General features: G+C 44.6%; 1 protein-coding gene across 1 annotated transcript in view; it reads right to left on the reverse strand.

The window, feature by feature from the left end:
- The window catches only part of LOC129707527 (peroxidasin-like), a 96918-nt gene that overhangs the window by 45729 nt on the left and 34443 nt on the right, over positions 1 to 16746 (reverse strand). The window contains exons 3-6 of the mRNA XM_055652644.1: positions 7406 to 7477; positions 5116 to 5187; positions 4112 to 4183; positions 1941 to 2012 (exon numbers count right to left, since the gene is read on the reverse strand). Of these exons, the coding sequence (XP_055508619.1) occupies positions 1941 to 2012; positions 4112 to 4183; positions 5116 to 5187; positions 7406 to 7477 (288 nt within the window). The remainder of the gene's footprint in view (positions 1 to 1940; positions 2013 to 4111; positions 4184 to 5115; positions 5188 to 7405; positions 7478 to 16746) is intronic.

Consider the following 16746-nt stretch of genomic DNA (forward strand, 5'->3'; position numbering starts at 1 on the left):
AAATAGGTGCAGGAGGATGCCATTCGGCCCTTCGAGCCAGCACCGCCATTCATTGTGATCATGGCTGATTCAACCATGAATCAGATCTATCTCTCCCTCCTAACCCCATTCTCCTGCCTTCTCCCCATAAACCACTGATCAAGAATCTATCTATCTCTGCCTTAACAATACCCACTGACTTGGCCTCCACAGCCTTCTGTGGCAGAGAATTCCACAGTTTCACCACCCTCTGATTAAAGAGATTCCTCCTCATCTCCTTCCTAAAATAACGTCCTTTAATTCTGAGGCTGTGACCTCTAGTCCCAGACTCTCCCACTAGTGGAAAAATCCTCTCCACATCTACTCTATCCAAGCCTTTCACTAATCTCACCATAATCACTATTTTCAATACATAAATTCTTAAGGGGTTGGAGGCTGTGACCTCTAGTCCCAGACTCTCCCACTAGTGGAAAAATCCTCTCCACATCTACTCTATCCAAGCCTTTCACTAATCTCACCATAATCACTATTTTCAATACATATGTATGTAAACAGTGTTTTGTTTAGTTTTAAGATACAGAGTGGAAACAGGCCCTTCGGCCCACCGAGTCTGCGCTGGCCAGCGATCACAGTAACACTATCCAATACACGCTAGGTGCAATTTGCAATTTTACAGAAGACAATTAACCTACAAACCTGTACGGCTTTGGAGTGTGGGAGGAAACCGGAGCACCCGGGGAAAACCCACACGGTCACAGGGAGAATGTACAAACTCCGTATAGTTATCACATGTAGTCAGGATTGAACCCAGGTCTTACAGTGCCAGAGACCCGGGTTCAATCCTGACTGCTGGTGCTGTCTGTAAGGAGTTTGCATGTTTTCCCTGGGAGCTTGTGGGTTTTCTCCAGGTGCTCCGGTTTCCTCCCACACTCGTTCAAGTTCGCAGGTTAATTGGCTTAAATATACAATCATTACAGAACAGTTACAGACACATGAATGGACAATCCGCCCAAAATCTTGATGCCAAATAGATGGCATCAAACTGATTTAATCTGCCTGCTGGACTTTCATATGAAGAAAGACTGGATAGACTCGGCTTGTACTCGCTAGAATCTAGAAGATTGAGGGGGGATCTTATAGAAACTTACAAAATTCTTAAAGGGTTGGACAGGCTAGATGCAGGAAGATTGTTCCCGATGTTGGGGGAAGTCCAGAACTAGGGGTCACAGTTTAAGGATAAGAGGGAAATCTTTGAGGACTGAGATGAGAAAATCATTTTTTACACAGAGAGTGGTGAATCTGTGGAATTCTCTGCCACAGAAGGTAGTTGAGGCCACAGTTCATTGGATATATTTAAGAGGGAGTTTCTCCAGCATTTTCATTTTATGATTCACAGAGGCCGATTGGTGCCATAGTTTGGTTAGAATATAGTTTTACATATTTAATGAATAAACATATCTTTCTGTTTAAGAGGGAACTGCAGATGCTGGAGAATCGAAGGTTACACAAAAAAGCTGGAGAAACTCAGCGGGTGCAGCAGCATCTATGGAGCGAAGGAAATAGGCAACGTTTCGGGCCGAAACCCTTCTTCAGACGGAAGATATATCTTTCTGTTGTCCATTTACTAGGTTAATCGGCCCTCTGTAAATTGCCCCTGGCGTGTCGGGAGTGGATGAGAAAGTGGGATAACAAACTCTAGTGTGAACGGGTGATCGATGGTCGACATGGACTCGATGGGCTGAAGGGCCTGTTTCCATGCTGTATCTAAGCCTACTCTCATTAAGATGGTATTTGTTTAATCGATAATGTTTTATTATCAATGTTTTATGTGTCATTCCTAACTGTCACTGTATGTCATGTTGTGACTTGCGGGCGGAGCACCAAGGCAAATTCCTTGTATGTGAATACTTGGCCGATAAACTTATTCATTCATTCATATTTCCAGAGATTTTGTTACTCACAGTCGCTTGAGTGATTCAAGTTGGTTGAAGGTCCCTGGATGGATTCTGGAAAGTCGATTGTTGTGCAAAAATCTACAACATTTCAATAAAAAAAGTTAAAAAATAGTTAATAGTTAATTTTGCGACATTGAAACGGTGACAGTGTTCAGAAGGATTGAAAATGTTGGTGTCACCCAGAGTTACGTACCCTAGCCGTGTTCTCCAAGAAAGTATCCCACACGTTTTTAGGGCACCCTAAACCATTTGACAAGGTAATGGGCCGGTTCAGTTCAGTTCAGTTTAGTTTATTGTCACGTGTACCGAGGTACAGTGAAAAGCTGTTGTTAGTTAGAGCTGTCACTGTTGCAATATTAACCTGTGCATGATAAACTCACACAAGCAGCAGGTTATTTAGTAAGTTGGTTGTGGTGATAAACAATGCCCGGTTAATTATTTGGAAAAAATACGGTCCAGGCCCACCACCGATTTACCGGCGACTAGTGGACCGTCACCTCCTTTAATCGGGACAGAATTATGAGAGCGCACTTGATATCCCGCCCAGAACTCCCCCTGAAAATGCGTCCCCTAGGCCGGGTGAGGCGGCCAATCTCGGCCTCATCGGGATTTCCGCGGCCGATCTGCGGGTGGAATTTGCCCCCCTGTGGCCGGGGCTCTGGAACTCCGGCCCGGCCCGAGCCGGCAGACCCGTCCCCACGGCCGAATCTCCCAGGTTGACTTTGCGGACCGGTATCACGGCCCCTCCAGCGGCCTTGGCGGGACATTCTGGCACCGATGGACTCCTCTCGGAGGCCGTGACCTCTGTTGGTCCACCAACACGGACGACCCAGAAAGGCTCTGAGACGGGGAGGGCCGGAAAATGGAGGTGGATTTATTACTTTCAGCTAAAAATGAGATGAGCTCATCTGAGAGTCTGTACTTCCAATAATATAGCTCACCCTTTGTACATTAATGGAGCATCATTCAAGAGTTTGCACTGAAGAAACTGGGACTTCATCCCATTGCCCTCTCGTACACAACAATCAAACAGGTACACACATACCCCACTCTGTCTGCACGCCAATGATATAAACTTTTGAGTGGGCTTATTTCTACGACAAAATAGCGAAGAGGAGATTTCCAACCAACCAGCAGCACGATCTATGTAAATCCAACATCTAAAGGAGGAAATGGCACGGAAAGGATTTACAAGGATGTCGCCAGGACTTGAGGGAAAGGTGCCTTTAAGCTGGAAAGGGATAAGGAAAGACTCACGAGGATGTTGCCAGGACTCGAGGGTCTGAGCTACAGGGAGAGGTTGAGCAGGCTGGGACTTTAACAAGTCCATTCACAAATTGTGTTCAGTCCTGGGCTCCATGTTATAAGAAAGATGCTGACAAGCTGGAAAGGGGATAGAGAAGATTTATAAGGATTTTGCCAGGGCTAGAGGGTTTGAGTTACAGGGAGAGGTTGAGCTGGCTGGGACTCTATTCCCTGGAGCGCAGGAGGATGAGGGGTGATTGTATAGAGGTGTATAAGATCATGAGGGGAATAGATAGAGTCTTTATCCCAGAGTAGGGGAATCAAGAACCAGAGGAAATAGGTTTCAGATTCAGATCAGATTCAGATTCAGATTCAATTTTAATTGTCATTGTCAGAACCAGTGACAGAGACAACAAAAGAGCATTTAGCATCTCCCTGGAAGAGCGTAGTTAGCAAACGATTGGATATTTAATAGGGAGTAAGATGTGTCCCTTGGGGGGGGATCAGGGGGTATTGGCAGTCACCGAGGTACGATGTTGAGTAGAGTGACAGCCGCCGGGTGCAAGAAGCTGTTCCTCGACCTGCTGGAGGGACATTCTGGCACCGAGAGGGGAAAGATTGAATAGGAACCTGAGGGGCAACTTTTTCCACCCTGAGGGTGGTGGGTATATGGATCGAGCTGCCAGAGGAATTAGTTGAGGTAGGTACAATAATGGAATTTGAAAGACATTCGGACAGGGTAGATGGACTCGATGGGGCATTTTATGTCAGCTTGGAGGACTTTGGCTGAAGGGGCTATTTCCGTGCTGTGTGAGTCCATGATCACAGGCCAAGGAGGTGAGAAAAACTGGAGAAAATGCTGCTGGGAACAGGCGGATTAAAATGATTATCTTTGAAAAACATGCAGTAAAAGTTAGAAAATGTGTACGTACAAACGCTCAAGCTTCGGAAGATCACTAAATGTTTCAGATTCTAACACTTCTATATTATTGAAGTGAAGGTACCTGTTGGGATAAAAAACAAAACATTTGATTAAGAGAAGTTTGCAAACGAGGTGACATGTTGACAACTTTTCTGTCCTGGGCCTCCTCCGTGGCCAGAGTGAGTCCCACCGCAAATTGGAGGAGCAGCACCTCATATTTCGCTTGGGTAGTTTACACCCCAGCGGTATGAACATTGACTTCTCCAATTTCAGGTAGTCCCTGCTCCTTCCCCACCCCTTCCCAGCTCTCCCACAGCCCACTGTCTCCGCCTCTTCCTTTCTTTTTCCTGCCTTCCCCCCCCCCCCCCCACCCCACATCAGTCTGAAGAAGGGTCTCGACCCGAAACGTCGCCTATTTCCTTCACTCCATACATGCTGCCTCACCCGCTGAGTTTCTCTAGCGTTTTTGTCTACCTGTAGACAACATTAGTTTAGTTTAGAGATACAGCGCGGAAACGGGCTCTGCTTGAACTAGGGTAGGCACGGTGGCACAGTGATAGAGCTACAGTCTCACAGCGCCAGAGGCCAGGGTTCGATCCTGACCACAAGTGCTTGTCCGTACGGAGTCACACTCCAAAGACGTGTGTGTGTGTGTGTGTGTGTGTGTGTGTGTGTGTGTGCGCGCGCGTGCGTATGTGCGCGTACATTAATGTGCGGGGATCGCTGGTCGGTGCGGACTCTGGGCCAAAGGACCTGTTTCCTCATTGTATCTCTAAACTAAACATCAGACCCCAATAATATTGATCAGTAACGTGAGTGGGGACAGTTAGTTTATTTCCTATAAATGAGATTTATTTTAACCAAACAAGCATAGATAAATCTTTGGTATATTAGATCTGTCGCGGTATGGAGGAATAAAACCAAATATTTTACCTTGCATACACTATGGCACAATGGAAATCGGCAACTGATATTTTCGTTTTTTAATTACACAAAATGATAAGATAAACTTACAGCTGTTCCAGGGAGACCAACCCTTTGAAGGCTTGTTTTTGGATTGTCTGGATTTCATTTTTGTACAGGTAGCTGCAGAGACATGGAGAGACATTGTTAAGACAATGCGCCACTGTTTACCTGGTTATCTGTCACACTAGTTACAAGCCAAGAAGCTTGTAAAATCATTAACAATTGGTAGCATTTTAACATTGGGATCAATAAGGAGGTGAATCTCAGGATTTCTTTACCGCAGAAGGTTGTAGAGGCCAAGTCAAAGGATATTTTTTTTAGCAGAGATTTAGCATAGATTCTGGATTAGCAAGGGTGTCAGGGGTGATGGGGAGAAGGAAAGTGAATGGGGTTAAGAGGGAGAGATAGATTATATGGCGTGATTGAATGGCGGAGTAAACTTGATGGGCCGAATGGCCTAACTCTGCTCCTATCACTTCTGAACTTATGGATAACTTGCCCCATCTTTGACAGAAGAGTCAATGACACTTTGGAAAGAGTTGTGAAACCACCACACATGGCTGAGCACTCTGTCACAGACATAACCAGTGGTACACAACATGCTAGAAGAGTTTACCAAGTCACATTTAGCTCAGCGGTCACAGTGAAAGAGTGCCCACTTTTACCCCCAATTCAAATTCATATGGAACAGTGGAACATAGAAACAGGCCCTTCAGCCCACCAAGTCGTGCAGACCAGCGATCATCCCGTACACCAACTACTATCCTACACACACGCTAGGGACAATTTACAATTTTTCCAGCGCCAATTAACTTACAAACCCTTACATTAAGAGCTAGATAGGGCTCTTAAAGATAGCGGAGTCAGGGGATATGGGGATAAGGCAGGAACGGGGTACTGATTGGGGATGATCAGCCATGATCACATTGAATGGCGGTGCTGGCTCGAAGGGCCAAATGGCCTACTCCTGCACCTATTGTCTATTGTCTTTGGATTGTGGGAGGAAACCGGAACACCTGGAGAAAACCCACGCGGTCACAGGGAGAACGTGCAAACTCCATCCAGACGGCACCCAAGGTCAGGATCGAACCCGTGTCTCTGGCGCTGTGAGATGTGGACTCCACCAATAAGCCGCCCATAATTCAGAAATACATAAGACTCGAAGCTCATGGAGGATAAATTACCCATCTGGAGATTGTAAATTCATCTGGTAACATTTTTTAGAATGATGCACTTCTGCAAATTGTTTAGAAATGTGGCCATCCAACCATGCAGCTGTGTTGCGTTATCCCCATTTAGTCAGTACACGGATCCGATACTCGTCAATGAAATACTTGTGTTGCCAGTTACTGACTGGGAATAACATCATCCAACAGCAAATTAACAAATTAATCCCACTCAATGCTCAATATGTGGCCAGATGGAATTGAACCAAATGGTGTCAACTAATTGGAGTCATAGACTGATACAACGTTGAAACAGGCCCTTCGGCCCAACTTGCCCACACTGGCCAACAATGTCCCAGCTACCCTTAGTTCCACTTGCCTGCGCTTGGTCCAGAACCCTCCAAACCTGTCCTATCCATGTACCTGTCCAACTCTTTCTTAAATGATGGGACAGTCCCAGACTCAACTGAGTTTTTCACACAGAGAGTGGTGAATCTCTGGAACTCTCTGCCACAGAGGATAGTCGAGGCCAGTTCATTGGCTATATTTAAGAGGGAGTTAGATGTGGTCCTTGTGGCTAAGGGGATCAGAGGGTATGGAGAGAAGGCAGGTACGGGATACTGAGTTGGATGATCAGCCATGATCATATTGAATGGCGGTGCAGGCTCGAAGGGCCGAATGGCCTACTCCTGCACCTAATTTCTATGTTTCTATGTAACTACCTCTTCTGGCAGCTCATTCCATACACCCACCACCCTGTGGTTATGTTACCCCTCGAATTCCTATTAAATCTTTTCCCCTTCACCTTGAAACTATGTCTTCTGGTCCTCGATTCCCCTGCTCTGGGTAAAAGACTCTCCGATCTATTCCTCTCATGGTTTTCTATACTTCGATAAGATCTCCCCTCATCCTCCTACGCTCCTTGGAATAGAAACCCAGCCTACTCAACCTGTCCCTATAGCTCACACCTCCTAATCCTGGCACTATCCTCATAAATATTTTCTGAACCTTTTCAAGCTTGACAATATCTTTCCTATCACATGGTGCCCAGAAATGAACACAATATTATAAATGCGGTCTCACCGACGTCTTATACAACTGCAACGTGACCTCCCAACTTCTATACTCTAACGCAGTCAATATTGCCTGGGTGTTTGTTGATTTATACTCACAGATATTTCAGGTTTTCCAGTTCTTCAAAGGCCCTCCGTGGAATCCCTTTAATTTGGTTATTGTTGAGTAACCTGACGAGACAGGAGTCAGTGAATGAATGAATGCATCGAAAAAACCTGTGCACATTGAAGGTTTCATGTTTAGTTTAGCTTTACATCAGTTTAGTTTATTGTCATGTGTACCGAGGTACAGTGAAAAGCTTTTTGTTGCGTGCTAACCAGTCATAAGGTCGTGAATGAATTAGTTTGTTGGCCAAGTATTCACATACAAGGAATTTGCTTTGGTGCTCCGCCCGCAAGTGACAACGACATACAGTGGCAGTTAATTGACACTTAAAACGTTAAACATTAATAATAAAACATTATTGATTCTTCTCCTATCAAAAGTGATAGGAATAGAATTAGGCCATTCGGCCCATCAAGTCTCCTCCGCCATTCAATCATGGCTGGTCTATCTCTCCCTCCTAACCCCATTCTCCTGCCTTCTCCCCATAACCCCTGACACCCGCACTAATCAAGAATCTATCCATCTCTGGCGGAAAGACACAACATGATTACAATCGAGCCATTCACAGTACACAGATGAATGATAAAAGAATAACATTTAATGCACAGAAGGCGGTGGAGGCCAAGTGAATGGATATTTTTAAGGCAAAGATAATAGATTCTTGATTAGTCCAGGTGTCAGGAGTTATGGGGAGAAGGGGCTTGACCCAAAACGTCACCCATTCCTTCTCTCCAGAGATGCTGCCTGTCCCGCTGAGTTACTCCAGCATGTTGTGTCTATCTTTGATTTAAACCAGCATCTGCAGTTCCTTCCTACACAAGAGATTTTGTACTTTATGAACATTTCTTAAAAATGCAAGTTCTACAAGGAAAGTGAAAACATGTTGTCTTTGGTTTTGTTGCATAGACTGAACTCTGCGTCGTCTTGGCTTCATGGCTCTGGTGTTATTTAGTTTGAGGGAACATCATGGAAACAGGCCCATTGGCCCATTGAGTCCATGTTGACCATTCACACTAGTTCCATGTTATCCTACTTTCGAATCCACTCCTTACACACTAAGGGGTAATTCACAGAGGGCCAATTAACCTGCAAACCCGCACTTCATTGGGATGTGGGAGGAGACCGGAGCACCTGGAGGAAACCCATGCTGTCACAGGGAGAACGTGCAAACTCCACACCGAACAGCTCCCGAGGTCAGGATCGAACCCGTATCTCTGGCGCAGTGAGGAAGGAGTTCTACCAGCTGCACAGTTTAGTTGGTTATTAATTTGTTGTTGTCCCCACAGCAGAAGTGTCCACGAAACAGGAAGTATCCCGAGCTAATTCTACTACCACCATTATCTACTGCGACAAGTGATGGCTCCCCGCTGATTGTCACCAGGAGCTCGCGTCCCTGTTCAGGACGGACGATGACAGCGAGGTCAACATTTGTAACAAGATAGACTCGAAAGAAATTGAGAATTTTTTGTTTATTAAATTTATGGTGATTAATTTGTTGGTTATTAAATATTGTCTAACGAGTGCAGTGTTCACAAGCCTGTTATGCTGCAGCATTTGAGAATCTTTTTGTTCATTTGTCACCACATATGACAAACACTCTGGAAATTCTGGAAAAACCTCGAATTTCAAGCAATTATTATTTGCTGATCGCTAAGAAGCTGCACATACAACGGGATATTATTGAGGGATTAAAAGGAAAATCCATGCTGATCAATCCACAACACAGTGTTCATCATTCTGCCCCGCTGTGATGCTAATCTATCACAAACGTTGTTGTTAAGGGCCAGTCCGACTTGCCGATTTTTTCGACGACTGCCAGCATCATTGATGGCATGATGACGTTTCGACGTGCGATGTTTTTCCAAGTGTCGTAACATTTTTTTTGTCACCGCTGGGTTTTGAAAAATTCAAAATCTTTTGGCGACCCTGATATGACACCAGCAGTCGTCGAAAAAAATCGCCATGTGGGACTGGCCCTTTAAAGTGATGATCTAAAACCTAGATGACAACTTTGTTGGGACCGTGCCAAAAATGTAACAAGTAAAAGAAGTCAAAAATCTACTGGGATAGTTTTTCACATCAGTTAAAATGCTAATAAATCAGAACACATAATCCCACTTGGATCTCCTCTATTTCCTGAAATGGGATGACAAAAATGTCTTGTATTCCTCAAATATATTTTGCTCACATTTTGCACTGATCCATAAGGGCCAAATCCTCACTCGAAAAGTTGCAATGTTAATCTCGCATCATCCAATTCGCTAGGGACTTGTTCTAGCAATCTCTGCCAAATTCCAATGCCATTAACAAATTTGTCTGCAGAAGGGTCTCGGCCCGAATTGTTGCCTGTCCAGAGTCGCTGCTTGACCCGCTGAGTTACTCCAGTACTTTTGAGTTCAAGTCAAATGACACAAGATCCCAGCATCTGCAGTTCCTGGGGTCTCACAAGTGGTGAACTGTTTGGCTATACCGTCATGTTCAAACGCTTCCCCAGTAAAACTCTTCACCAAATGCAGCCTCCACCACATTTGGGAAAAGGTTCTGGCTTATGAGTCATTCAGAGAAGACGCAAGTGCGAGAATCTTGAGCAAAACACACAATGCTGGAGGAACTCAGCGAGTCAGACAGTATGTGTGGAAAGAATGGACGGGCGACGTTTCGGGTTCACATACAAAGAATTTGCTTTGGTGCTCCACCCGCAAGTGACAACGACATACAGTGATAGTTGCTGGATCAGTGGAAACATAGAAACATAGAAAATAGGTGCAGGAGTAGGCCATTCGGCCCTTCGAGCCTGCACCGCCATTCAATATGATCATGGCTGATCATCCAACTCAGTATCCTGTACCTGCCTTCTCTCCATACCCCCTGATCCCTTTAGCCACAAGGGCCACATCTAACTCCCTCTTAAATATAGCCAATGAACTGGCCTCAACTACCCTCTGTGGCAGAGAGTTCCAGAGATTCACCACTCTCTGTGTGAAAAAAGTTCTTCTCATCTCGGTTTTAAAGGATTTCCCCTTTATCCTTAAGCTGTGACCCCTTGTCCTGGACTTCCCTAACATCGGGAACAATCTTCCTGCATCTAGCCTGTCCAACCCCTTAAGAATTTTGTAAGTTTCTATAAGATTCCCTCTCAATCTCCTAAATTCTAGAGAGTATAAACCAAGTCTATCCAGTCTTTCTTCATAAGACAGTCCTGACATCCCAGGAATCAGTCTGGTGAACCTTCTCTGCACTCCCTCTATGGGAAAAAGATTTCCCCTTTATCCTTAAACTGTGACCCCTTGTTCTGGAGAGTTTGCTGGAGGCGTTTGGAGACCATCGGCATTGAAGGCCAGGGGTGTATAGGGAAAATAGAGTGATATAGCGTGGAAACAGGCCCTTCAGGCAACGACATTTCGTTCAGACCGAAAGGTCTGAATGACAAATAAAGGATCTAAGTCTAAGTCTAAGTAAGTTCAGCCCAAATTGCCCACACCAGCCAACATAACCCATCTACACTTGGTCCACCAGCCAGCATTTGGTCCACATCCCTCCAAACCTGTCCAATCCATGTACCTGTCTAACTGTTTCTTAAATGTTGGGATAGTCCCAGCCTCAACTACTCCTCTCTCAGCTGTTGTGTGAAAGAGTTACCCTACAGATTCCTGTGGTAGACAAAAATGCTGGAGAAACTCAGCGGGCGAGGCAGCATCTATGGAGCGAAGGAATAGGCGACGTTTCTGGTCGAGACCCTTCGAAGAACGTCACCTATTCCTTCGCTCCATAGATGCTGCCTCACCCGCTGAGATTCTCCAGCATTTTAATCTACCTTCGATTATTCCAGCATCTGCAGTTCATTCTTAAACACCACAGATTCCTATTAAATCTTTACCCAGTCACCTTAAACCTATGTCCTATGCTCCTCGATTCACCTACTCTGGGCAAGAGACTGTGCATCTATAACCATATAACCATATTTACTTTCACCTTACTTGCCAAAGCAACCTCATATCTTCTTTTAGCTTTTCTAATTTATTTCTTAAGATTCTTTTTACATTCCTTATACTCCTCAAGCACCTCATTTACTTCATGCTGCCTATAATTATTGTAGATTTCCCTCTTTTTCCGAACAAGATGTCCAATTTCCCTTGAAAACCAGGGCTCTTTCCAATTTTTACTGTTTCCTTTCAACCAAACAGGAACATAAAGGTTCTGTACTCTTAAAATTTCCCCTTTAAATGTCCTCCATTTCTCTTCTACATCTTTCCCATAAAACAAAATGTCCCAGTTCACTCCTTTTAAATCATCTCGCATCTCATCAAAGTTAGCCTTTCTCCAATCAAAAATCTCAATCCTAGGTCCAGTTCTGACCCTCTCCATCTACCCGATCTATTCCTCTCATGGTTTTATACACCTCTATAAGGTGAAAACAAAGACTAAAGTTACTGCTCAGCAGTTTGGGCAAAGTTGACGAGGTTTAATTAAGAGGAAAGTGGATGAAATAAATCTTTTTGGAACAGGAACAAGTAAAAAAAGATGGAGTAAGATCACAACGACCCCGAAAAGTCTCACCGACACAAAGTTTAAAGGCCTTTTGTTACCGGAATTGGCAGGGGAACTGAAATTTGAAAGAAATCTTTATTATAAATTATGACACAATTGTCAAGCAGAGGATATTAAACTCAGGTAGGTCAAGATGAGCAAAGTTAATATGATAGCGTAGTCAGGAGATACGGGGAGAAGGCAGGAACGGGGTACTGATTGATTGAGGATGATCAGCCATGATCACATTGAATGGTGGTGCTGGCTCGAAGGGCCGAATGGCCTACTCCTGCTCCTATTGTCTATTGTAATATGTAATCATAAATTAAGGTTAGTTATCAGAATTTTTTTTCTTTTTTGTGTCCATACATTTGCGATGAGTTCGTCGACATGTCAGAGAATCACATGACACAGATTCAGGCCCTTTGGCCCATAGAGTTTGTGCTAAATTTAATGCATCCATTTACACTAATCCCTGCTATTTATTTTTCTCATGTTCCCATCAACTCCTAAGAGATTATCCCACTTGACCCACAAAGAGCCATTTTCGCTGGACAATTCAACTGCCAACCAGCAAGTCATTGGGATGCCAAGAGTCAAGAGTGTGTAGTTGTCCTAAGCACCAGGACCGGGACAGGTCAAGATGGGCCGAAGGGCCAGTGTCCGTTCTGCACAACTTTACCCCTCTATGACAGGTTTGTAATTTCCGTTTGGTTTCGAGATACAGCATGGGACAGGCCCTTCAGCCCATCGAATGCGCGGCCACTCACACACTCATTCTATCCGACACACCAGAAACGATATTACAGAAGCCAATTGTCAACCTACAAACCCGCACGTCTTTGGAATGGGCAAGGAAACCGGAGCACCCGGAGAAAACCCACGAGGTCACAGGGTCTTACAAACTCCGTGCAGGCAGCACCCGGAGTCAGGTTCGAACCTGGGTCTCTGGCGCTGTGAGGCAGCAACTCTACCGCTGCACCACCGTGCCGTATCTAACGTCTTCGTGTTTTGAAACATTTGAATGTTTCCTCTGGAGAAAGATATTTCACACTCAATTACGATTTTAATGGTACCTTGTGCAGATTTTTTTTTGAATTTACGAAGAAGAAAAATTACTCATCTCCTGGTAGTAATGAAAGGGCTGGTGTCTTTAGTTAATAAATCAGAACACATATCTCAAGCTTTCTCCACAATTGAACTTCACATGGGAAAACTATCAGTCATTTCATCTTGAAGGTTGTTTTAAATAATTACTATTATACACTGCAAAAATAATGTTATTGATTGATTGGTTGATTGAGAGATACAGCATGGAAACAGGCCCTTCGGCCCACCGAGTCCCTGTTGCCCAGCGATCATCCGCTCACACCAGTTCTGTGTTATCCCAGCTTCTCATCCACTCCCGACACACCAAGGGTAATTCACAGAGGGCCATAAACCTACAACCCACCCGTTTTAGGGAGGTAGACAAAAATGCTGGAGGAACTCAGCGGGTGAGGCAGCATCTATGGAGCGAAGGAATAGGTGACGTTCCGTCACCTATTCCTTCGCTCCATAGATGCTGCCTCACCCGCTGAGTTTCTCCAGCATTTTTGTCTACCTTCGATTTTCCCAGCATCTGCAGTTCTTTCTTAAGCACGTCTTATGGGATGTGGGAGGTGATCCAGAGCACCCGGAGGAAACCCACGCAGGTCACGGGGAGAACGCGCTCCAAACAATGGGGCGCGATTCTACAGTGGCATTTTACGAGCGGCGCAAGGGCGAACTCCACACCGACAGCGCCCGTGGCCTGGACCCAACCTGGGTCTCTGGTGCTGCGAGGCAAGTTGTTTTTTTCTTCTTCCAGGGCCCATTAAACATCTGAAACCCAATACCATTAAACTGAGACGTTTCAGCATCGGGAACCCAAGCGATGACAAACCCAAAGCTTTCAGCGGCAAATAATGTAATAACATCCTAAACGCTGCATGTAGTTTGAAGCAAAACAAGCCTTCCATTGACAGTGTCCATGCTGGGCCACTGCTGTCGGAACAGAGTGATATTTATACAACTTTTTAAAATGTTGGATCGACACAAAAAAAAACATGAATTTTTTTTTTTTTGATGGATGCTATCAGGTAAATCTTTTTTTTAAATAATTTCTTTTAAATTTCTTTTTTATTATTCCTATTTATTTTACGTTTCTGTATATTTTAGTCTTTTTCTTTTGTGTATGATTTGAGCGTTTCTTACTAACATGCCTTTTTTCATTTTTGTGTCGATTTATTTAATACAAAATAATAATTTAAAAAAAAACAATTAACTCTTCTGCTAAAGTGTTAAAGTAAAAAGAAAGCATTTGGCTATTTACCCCACCTCTAGTGACATTTTAACATATCCACAAATCACACTTTGCCCTGGCAACCGACCAAGTCGAATTTGCTTTTGCATGCCAGTTATTTCATGGGAAATTTATAATTGCCAACTTTTCACCAGAATACAAAGAACACACTCTGTTTAATCTGCTCCCTAAAGAATGGCCATAAAGGGGAATTAGTTTTGATTTAAAGTCGAGAGAATTACCATTTCCCCAACCCGTATTTCTCCTTCCCCTCCCCCTCCCCCTCTCCTCCCCCTCCCATCATCATCTTGCACAATCAAGAACAGTTCTGGACAAATATATTCTAGACAGGCTTTTAAAATATGCCTGTAACTCAGCGGGTCAGGCAGCATCTCTAGGGGAGCATGGATAGGTGAGGTTTCGGGTCGGGACCTTTCTTCAGACTGAGTAGAGGAGGGGAAAGCTGGAAGCGAGGTGAAGGAGGGGGACAAATCCTGGCAAGTGCCTCATTCGACACAAGTCAGTGGCTACGTTTAAGGCAGAGATAGACAAATTGGTGATTAGAACGGGTGTCAAGGGTTCAAGATTCAAGAGAATTTATTGTCGTGTCACAGATAGGACAATGAAATTCTTGCTTTGCTTCAGCACAACAGAATATAGAAGGCATGAATACAGAACAGATCAGTGTGTCCATGTACCATTGTATAAATATATACATACATGCTATGGGGAGATGGCAGGAAAATGGGATTAGGAGGCAGAGATCAGCCATGATTGAATGGCGGAGCAGACTCGATGGGCCGAATGGCCTAATTCTACTCTTATAACTTGTGAACTGCAGATGCAGGTTCACAAAAAAAAACCCCAGAAAGTGCTGGAGTGACTGCAGCAGGTCAGGCAGCATCTCTGGAGAACATGGGCAGACACCAAAACTGACACAAAGTGCTGGACTAACCCATGTTCTTCAGAGATGCTGCTTGACCTACTGAGTTATTCCAACACTTTGTCGATTTTATGAAGCTGTATCTGCAATTCCTACTGCAGAAGTTGGTGGGTTTTTTTTTTTTTTTTAAGTAAAAGGCAGATACAAGTGAGGGGGGAGTTGGGGGGGAGAGGGGGGGGGGGGGGGGGTTAATTGTGAGATGGGTGGACAAAAGCCAGAGGTGAAAAGACAAATAGCGTGAGACAACGAGACAAGGAGAAAAAAGACCATAATGTGAAAACCACCCATCTCTTGCCAAACAAAATCCTCTCTCATCTGTACCCACCTATCACTTACTAGACTTTGTCCCAAAATGCTGCCTATCCCTTTTCTCCACAGATGCTGCCTGACCCGCTGAGTTACTCCAGCGCTCTGTGTCTTTTTTTTTTGGTAAACCAGCATCTGCAGTTCTTTGCCTCTACATTAAAAAATTTAAACTCAGATTGGCTCTTTTTTTAAATGCAACTGAAAGGGAGTAAAATAAACAAAAAAAATTGCGTAATGCTTATTCAATGTTTTTTCTTTTTTTGCCGTTTTGCAAAGTGATGACGCCATTTCCTTGGATTGACTGACAGCTCGCTGCGGTTTGCCAGGTTTGTTTGACCATATGTTTCTGCAACATTTCCCCGGCCTGCCAAGGACCTTTGCTGCGTGGTCACCCACCAGTTGCACTGTTAACATTTCAGCGCCTGCTCAGCACCGCGCCGATTACTCCTGCTTCACCTCCTGGCGTTAAACCCAAAATCCAGAACCCTCTCGCCCGAGGGAAACCAAAAAAAATATCCAACCAACTTAACTCACTTCGTGCCAGAGTTCTCGGATCAGCATTGACTCAGAATTCAAACGGCATGATGGCGCAGTGGTAGAGTTGCTGCCTCACGGCGCCAGAGACCAGGGTTCAATCCTGACCACGGGTGCTTGTCTGTACGAAGTTTGTACCTTCTCCCCGTGATCTGCGTGTGTTTTCTCCGAGATCTTTGGATTCCTTCCACGCTCCAAAGACGTACAAGTTTGTAGGTTAATTGGCTTGGTGTAAATGTAAAATTGTCCCTAGTATGTGTTAGGGTAGTGTTAATGTGCGGGGATCGCTAGTCACTGCGGATCACCCTATTTACTACTCAGAGGGCGGTGGAGGCCGGTTCTCTGGATACTTTCATGAGAGAGCTAGATAGGGCTCTTAAAAATAGCGGAGTCAGGGAATATGGGGAGAAGGCAGGAACGGGGTACTGATTGGGGATGATCAGCCATGATCACATTGAATGGCGGCGCTGGCATGATGGGCCGAATGGCCTACTCCTGCACCAATTGTCTATGTGAAACACCACCTATCCATGTCCTCCAGAGATGCTGCCTGACCCGTTGAGTTACTCCAGCATTTTGTGTCTTTTCGTGTAGACCAGGGTCTGCAGTTCCTCGTGCCAGCAACTAATTGTGTTACTAACAGCAAACAGACTGGGGGATTATTCCTTTCAAGTGAAAGAAGCATACAGGCTATTGTTGTG

The sequence above is a fragment of the Leucoraja erinacea genome, chromosome 21 (genome assembly GCF_028641065.1).
Source record: "Leucoraja erinacea ecotype New England chromosome 21, Leri_hhj_1, whole genome shotgun sequence".
NCBI classification, from domain to species: Eukaryota; Metazoa; Chordata; class Chondrichthyes; order Rajiformes; family Rajidae; genus Leucoraja; species Leucoraja erinaceus.